The sequence below is a fragment of the Salvelinus sp. IW2-2015 genome, unplaced genomic scaffold (assembly GCF_002910315.2).
Source record: "Salvelinus sp. IW2-2015 unplaced genomic scaffold, ASM291031v2 Un_scaffold4933, whole genome shotgun sequence".
In the NCBI taxonomy this organism is placed as follows: domain Eukaryota; kingdom Metazoa; phylum Chordata; class Actinopteri; order Salmoniformes; family Salmonidae; genus Salvelinus; species Salvelinus sp. IW2-2015.
In genome coordinates this window covers 157,657-165,929 of record NW_019946202.1, presented here as the reverse complement: position 1 = coordinate 165,929, position 8,273 = coordinate 157,657, and the positions used below count along the sequence as shown (strand labels likewise).

Sequence of the window (8,273 nt, the reverse complement as noted above, 5' to 3'; positions counted from 1 at the left end):
TGAACAGGGAGTACAGGAGAGGGAGCTCAGAACGCACCCTTGTGGGGCCCCAGTGTTGAGGATCAGCGGGGTGGAGATGTTGCTACCTACCCTCACCACCTGGGGGGGGCCCGTCAGGAAGTCCAGTACCCAGTTGCACAGGGCGGGGTCGAGACCCAGGGTCTCGAGCTTGATGACGAGTTTGGAGGGTACTATGGTGTTAAATGCTGAGCTGTAGTCGATGAACAGTATTCTCACATAGGTATTCCGCTTGTCCAGATGGGTTAGGGCAGTGTGCAGTGTGGTTGCGATTGTGTCGTCTGTGGACCTATTGGGGCCAATTGGAGTGGGTCTAGGGTGTCAGTTAGGGTGGAGGTGATATTGTCCTTGACTAGTCTCTCAAAGCACTTCATGATGATGGAAGTGAGTGCTACTGGGCGGTAGTCGTTTAGCTCAGTTACCTTAGCTTTCTTGGTAACAGGAACAATGGTGGTCCTCTTGAAGCATTTTACTCACGTCGGCTGCAGTGAAGGAGAGTCCACAGGTTTTGGTAGCGGGCCGTGTCAGTGGCACTGTATTGTCCTCAAAGCGAGCAAAGAAGTTATTTAGTCTGTCTGGGAGCAAGACATCCTGGTCCGCGACGGGGCTGGTTTTCTTTTTGTAATCCGTGATTGACTGTAGACCCTGCCACATACCTCTTGTGTCTGAGCCGTTGAATTGCAACACTACTTTGTCTCTATACTGACGCTTAGCTTGTTTGATTGCCTTGTGGAGGGAATAGCAACACTGTTTGTATTCGGTCATGCCCTGGTTAAAAGCAGCGGTTCGCGTTGTGTTTAAATAAGCACCAGGGTAGACAGAAAGCAAGTTAGAGGAAGGATGGTAGAGCAGGTTAGGAAACACTGCAGGTTAGGATAACTACTTAATGGCCTAGAGGATAATTACTTAATGGCCTAGAGGATAATTACTTAAAAAAAAAAAAAAATGTTTATAGAATATCCACTCAACATTTGGAAATGGACTTCATTGAACTATTCCGAAGTGAGGGATAGAAGGGGTGTTTAACAATAATAGATAAGTATATTAAAGGGGTAGAAGCATTCCCAACTTACTTGGCGGACACAATTATGGTAGTTAAAATATTAGGTCAAGATTTTATCCCTAGAGTTGGTTTACTAGGATCTATTTCTTTAAATAATGGATGACATTTTAGCTAAATGGACATTTTCTCTGGCCCAGATCGTAGAATATGCATATAATTTACAGATTAGGATAGAAAACACTCCAAAGTTTCCAAAACTGTCAAAATATTGTCTGTGAGTATAACAAAACTGATTCTGCAGGCGAAAACCTGAGAAAATATAACCCGGAAGTGATATTTTGTTTTAAAAATCTGGTTTTCCTGGTCCGTCTTTCTTCCATTTAAAGGGGTATCAACCAGATTCCTTTTCCAGTGGCTTCCTCAGACTGTGACCAGGCTTTAGACATAGTTTCAGGCTTTTATTTTGAAAAATGAATGAGATTTTTCAAAACTAGTCAGGTGTCCTCCGAATAGTTCCTGCGCGTGCGAGAGGAGCTCTCCATTTTCCGTTTGTCTCTTAATGAATAGGTTATGGTCCGGTTGAAATATTATCGATTATGTTTGTTAAAAACAACCTGAGGATTGATTATAAAAAACATTTGACATGTTTCTACGACCATTACGGATTCTTTATGGAATTTGTCGAACGGAACAAGGCTTTGGTTTTCTGAGCGTAACGCGCAACCCAAATGGCGTTTTTTTGTGATAAAATAAATATTTATCGAACAAAAATAACATTTGTTGTGTAACTGGGAGTCTCATGAGTGCAAACATCCGAAGATTATCTAAGGTAAGCGATTCATTTTATAGCTTTTCTGACTTTCGTGACCATGCTAACCAAGCTAATATAAGGCTAACTGTTGTAGCATTGATTGCTACACTCACAAAAGCTTGGATTTCTGTCGCTGTAAAGTATATTTTCAAAATCTGACACGATAGGTGGATTAACAACAAGCTAAACTGTGTTTTGGTATATTTTACTTGTGATTGCATGATTATAAATATTTTTAGTAATATTTTTTAAACTGATACGTTTGGGAATTTTGCTCTTCCTTTCAGGACCGGAACGAGGCTGTAGTTTTCTCAACATAACGCGCAACCCAAATGGCGTTTTTTTGTTATAAAAGTAATATTTATCGAACAAAAATAACATTTATTGTGTAACTGAGAGTCTCGTGAGTGCAAACATCTGAAGATTATCNAAGGTAAGCGATTAATTTTATTGCTTTTCTGACTTTCGTGACCATGCTAATTTGGGGCTAGCTGTTGTAGCATTGATTGCTACACTCACAAAAGCTTGGATTTCTTTCGCTGTAAAGCATATTTTCAAAATCTGACACGATAGGTGGATTAACAACAAGCTAAGCTGTGTTTTGGTATATTTCACTTGTGATTGCATGATTATAAATATTTTTTGTAATATTTTTGCATTTGGCGCCTTGCAATTCTAGAGGTTGTTTAGGAAAGTGATCCCGTAAAAGGGATCCGTAGCGCAGAGAAGTTAACCAAACCCGTATCTCAAAGATTTTATGCCCAACAGGAGAACTACAGAAAGAGATTACACACAATATTTGGGTCTGGGTCCAATCACTAAAGAAAAAGGACTGAAAGCAGCTACGGTGGGAGGGGCCCTACTAAGTGCTCCTGGTGACAGCATTTGCGGTGAGAATAGCTGAAAGAGCTACCTGGGTTCATGTCACACATTACAAGAGGGTAAGACACACTGACACTGTCGAACAATCACAGAGTTAGGAGAAGAACCGAATACCAATAAGTTTCGGGGGTTACCTCTCTAATGAAGATTCCCTAACCCGCCCTATCGTCCATGTGTGCGTTCATAGAAGTGAAAGTATGGGTTGGCCTCTAGCTGATGATATGTTCTCCGGTAAAGGGTGGGGCTTTACAGGAGTGCGGGTCGGTCTGAGCTATCTGATTGTGGGAGCCATATTCCTAATACATCATGACCCACCCGAGAAGGCAGAAGGTGGGAACTTGACCCATAGTGTGAAAGATGAGAATTTTGTATTAAGGAAGTGATTGAGGTGGAAACTGGTTATGGGGATTCCAACCTATGGTTGGAACTGATTCAGTATACAGCCCGATCAGTAGCGAAAGAAGAATGTTATGCCTGCACCACAGCAAAATCTCAGTTGACAACCATTCCCTTTCCACTTGATGGAATTGATTCACCCAGGGAAATGGCCTGTATGGTAAAGCTGTTCATGAAGGCAGAGAAGCCAGATATCGACAGTTGCATTGATCTGCATTATCTGTATCCCCATGTGCCCATTATATCCAGACTTACCCCTTTCACAGTTACAGGAGGAAATTATTATGGTATGGCTCGATACATCACACACGGATGGGACGTAGGGGAAGTAAGAACATGCAATAGGACAGAGAATGTTAGAACAGACAAGACAAGAGGGACCTGACTGGGGGCTTGAGTTCCGAGGACTTTAGTATAGAGTATAAAAATGCCTAGAGCGGATGTCTGGTGGGTGTGTGGAGGTATGAAGCTGTGGCCTKACCTGCCTACAAATTGGACCGGTATTTGTGCACTAGTGCAGTTAGGCATGCCCTTTGCCCTTATCCAACACAAAGACCTTGGGCCAGGTAGAAAAGAAAGAAGGAGTGCTCCATCAGGATCTTTTGACAATGGAGTTTACATTGATAGCATTGGAGTTCCAAGGGTAGTGCCTGATGAGTTCAAAGCTAGGAATCAGATATGGGCTGGATTGGAATCAAGCATCTTCTGGGCTGGTATGGGTGGTCAACTCTCAATAAAAATGTAGATTGGATCAATTATATCTACTATAACCAACAGCGTTTCATCAACTTTACTAGTGAGACGATAAAAGGGTTAGCAGAACAAACAGCTGCAACTAGTTTGATGGTAGGGCAGAATAGAATAGCATTGGATATGTTAAATCAAATCAAATGTATTTATATAGCCCTTCGTACATCAGCTGATATCTCAAAGTGCTGTACAGAAACCCAGCCTAAAACCCCAAACAGCAAGCAATGCAGGTGTAGAAGCACGGTGTAGAAGCACTAACATCGTAAAGGATAGACAAACTTCACTGTCATTCTGAAATGGTGTTAATCCTTGTGTAGAGTTTTTATTGTTGTGTTTCTGGGGCTGTTCTTGTTTTTCTTGTGTACTTCAGAAATAAGCTATTTGATGTTACTAGCTGAAAAGGGTGGGGTGTGTGTGATATTCGGATCAGAATGTTGTACTTTCATCCCTGATAACACAGCTCCAGACCAAGGCCCTGGCTGGTTTAACCACATTAGCTCACGAATTAGCAGAGAACTCTGGGGTGGATAATTCTCTTACATATTGGTTTGACAGTATGTTTGGGAAATGGAAAAATGTCATCATCACTGTGTTGTGGGCAACTTTCACCTGTATGAGTGTTTTGGTTCTGTGTGGATGTTGTTTGATTCCGTGTATGAGAGGTTTGATCACCAGGACTCTGGAGAGGTCAATGGCGCAACAGATGGTAAGATACGGACCGATTCCGAGCTCCGACCAGTGGGATGACGAATACAGGCCTCCAGGCCTAGGAGATGGTTCCGTTTCTTTTAACTACGAGGAGCCAATGTTGGATCAGACTATTTTTAAAGTTTAGACTGTTTTTTTTTTATGAAGATTGTAATAAAAATCCTAACAGGAAGCGTTATAATTGGATATAGGCCTATAACAGTCATTGATGAATATCGAATGTACATACATGTATTGGTTTGAAATATTCTTGTATAACATTTATGTTTCCATATAGTGTTTGTGGTATCAGTGTGTATTATTTAGTCATTAAGGGTGGATTGTGAATGGAATTTATATGTTTGAATGAATGATTAGAATATTCCACCCTGAAACCATATGATTGTATGAAATTGATTAGGATCATTCAATTATTATTAATGATTCGGGTAGTTTTAGTCAGTAGAATTATATATCTGTGAGTGTAGTTTTAGTCAGAATTAGGTTAAAACAATATATCTGTACAATATGTCTTTATAGTAAAACACAGACTGTCTGAGCAAAATTCGGTGCCGACCTGACTAGAGATTTGGGAGAGGACAGGGAGTACGTCTCAAGGTCCCAAGGTCTCCCTAATCTTTGTCGGCTGGATAGTGATACAGTATGTGCGTAGGATACCTACTGTTTGTGTGTGAAAGTATGTGCGTAGGATACCTACTGTTTGTGTGTGAAAGTATGTGCGTAGGATACCTACTGTTTGTGTGTGGAAGAAAATTGATGTTTTTGCATTCTTGACTTTAGAACGTTCTCTGAATAAACTGTACTAGCCTTTTGCATAAGTTGAGTCTCTGACTAATTATTATTATACCCATGGTCTTACAAACCTCGGGGATTAGTCTGCAATAGTAAAGGCCTACACGTGTTACATATATATACTATATGTTACAGGAGAGGGAAAATTTGGGAAATGTAAATGTTCCCCGTAATAAATTTGATACAGGAAAGGAGCATATATTACAGTCAGTTAATAAAGAGGTTCACTGTTCCTAGACCGTCATTGAAAATAAGAATTTGTTCTTAAAAAACCTCTCAGGGATAGGCGTCCCGCAAGCGGGACTACAGTCGATAACCTCCGGGAAATTGGAGGGTGCGCAATTCAAATAAATAATCATAATATTAAACATTCATGAAAATACAAGTGCCTTATATCATTGAAAAGCTTAACATCTTGTTAATCGAACTGCGTCGTCCAATTTCCAATAGGCTTTTCAGCGAAAGCATACATTGCGATTGTCTGAATGCAGCGCCCCACATCAACATATTTTTCAACCAGCACAGGCGTCACAAAATCACAAATAGCGATAAAATAAATCACTTACTTTTTAAGATCTTCCTCTGTTTGCAATCCCAAGGGTCCCAGTTACAAGATGAATGGTCGTTTTGTTAGATTAAATCCTTCTTTATATCCCAAAAAGTCAGTTTAGTTGGCTCCATCGATTTCAGTATTCCACTCGTTCAACATGCAGACAAAGGAATCCAAAAAGCTACTGGTAAAATTCGTCCAAAAAAGTCAAATAACATTTCTATTTAATCCTCAGGTACTCTTAAATGAAAAAAAACTATAATATTTCATACGGAAAATAGTACGTATGTGAGGGGTTTGAAACAAGCCTGAAACCTTGAATAAAGACTGTTGACATCTAGTGGAAGTCATAGGAATTGCAATCTGGGAGCCGGATTTACATAAAGCCAATAGGTTTGCATTGGAAGAGCCTTGGGACCTCAAAAACAAAACAAATTCGGTTGGATAATTTTCAGATTTTTTTCTTCCATATGAATTTTGTTATAGTCACAGACAGTATTTTAACAGTTGTAGAAACTGCTAAGTGTTTTCTACCCAATGCTACCAATTAAATGCATATCCTAGCTTTTGGGCCTGAGTAACAGGCAGTTTACTTTGGGAATGTCAGTGAGGCGGATATTCAGGAAACTAGACGCTATCCCTAAGAAGTTTTTACATTTTAACTGCCTTGTTCAGGGGATTAAATAAAATGTGAAATTCTGTACTGTTGCCTAATATGAAACATTCTATCTCAAATCCAAAATACTGGAGCATAGCACCAAATTTAAAACTGTAAGCTTCACTGTCCAAACACATATGGTGTGGACTATGGGTAACCTTGGTAAACACATGTGGATCGGGTGAACAGTTATCACTTGTTGACCAACTACAGGAATACTGACCTCAGAGWCTCCAGTTTACAGTGGGGATTCCCCAGTCCAGCAGAGAGCAGCTCCACTCCTGAATCCTTCAGGTCATTGTTACTCAGATCCAGCTCTCTCAGGTGAGGGGTTTGACTTCAGAGCTGAGACCAGAGAAGCACAGCCTTCCTCTGTGACTCCACAGCCTGACAGCCTGACAAAGAAATCATCATGACTTCACAAACACACTGTTAATTTAACACCAGTAGTGTAGAAGGACAATGGCAGATGCATTTGGTTTATTCTCTCAAACAACATAGAGATTCATCTTCCGTCTCCTAGAATTGTATGGTCATAATGTTATACCAATGCACTGATTCAGAAAGTTTTTCAATAATATTTTTTTTATCTAAACTGAATATTTCTTTCTGATGATTAGTTCTTATATGTCATTTTATTTACTCACAGAACAGTTCTGGAGGCTTTGACCACTGGCAGCAGCCTCAGAAGACCTTCCTCTGATCTGGAGAATTTCTTCAGGTCGAACACATCCAGCTCCTTTTCTGAAGTCAGCAACACAAAGACCAGAGCTGACCACTGTGCAGGTAAGAGTTTGGCTTCTGAGAGACCTCCTGATCTCAGGTAGCTTTGGATCTCCTCCACTAGAGAATGGTCATTCAGTTCATTCAGYCAGTGGAACAGATTGATGCTCCTCTCTGAAGAGGGATTCTCCTTGATCTTCTTCTTGATGTACTTGACTGTTTCTTCATGGCTCTGTGAGCTGCTTCTTGTATTTGACAGTAGACCTCGTAAGTGCTTCTGATTGGACTTCAGTGAGAGGCCCAGTAGGAAGCGGAGGAAAAGGTCCAGGTTTCACGTCTCATTTTGTAAGGCTTTATCCACAGCACTCTTGTAGACAGTAGCTTCAGGCTTCAGTGCAAAATAGTTACTGGACGTTGATTGCGGTTRGGCCATTAGATTCTCATTGTTGTTGATGAATGAGAGGAACACATATACWGCAGCCAGAAACTCCTGAATGCTCAAATGCACAAAGCAGTACACCTTGTCCTGGTACAGCCCAAATTCCTCTTTAAAGAGCTGTGCGTACAATCCTGAGTACACTGAGGCATCATGGACATCAACACCAGTGTCTTTCAGGTCTTCTTCATAGAAAATCAGATTGCCATTCAAAAGCTGTTGAAAAGCCAGTTTGCCCAGTGACAGAATGCTCTCTTTTTTCCAGTTTGGACCTGTCTCTTCTTTCCCAAGATACTTTTCATTCTTCTGTTTGGTATGAAACACCACAAGGTGTGTGTACATCTCAGTCAGAGTCTTGGGCATCTCTTCTCTCATGTTTCAGCATGTGTTCAAGGACTATTGCAGAAATCCAACAGAAGACTGGAATGTGGCACATGATGTGGAGGCTCCTTGATGTCTTTATGTGTGAGATGATTCTGCTGGACAGGTCCTCATCACTGAATCTCTTCCTGAAGTACTCCTCCTTCTGTGGGTCATTGAACCCTC

The 8,273-nt window shown here is 40.8% G+C and overlaps 1 protein-coding gene across 1 annotated transcript in view; it reads right to left on the bottom strand.

The window, feature by feature from the left end:
* Positions 1–6,503: 6,503 nt before the first annotated feature.
* LOC139026499 (ribonuclease inhibitor-like) overlaps positions 6,504–8,273 on the bottom strand; it is a 152,489-nt gene continuing 150,719 nt past the window's right edge. The window contains exon 7 of the mRNA XM_070441837.1: positions 6,504–6,963. Coding sequence (XP_070297938.1) covers positions 6,870–6,963 — 94 coding nt within the window. The 3' untranslated portion in view covers positions 6,504–6,869. The remainder of the gene's footprint in view (positions 6,964–8,273) is intronic.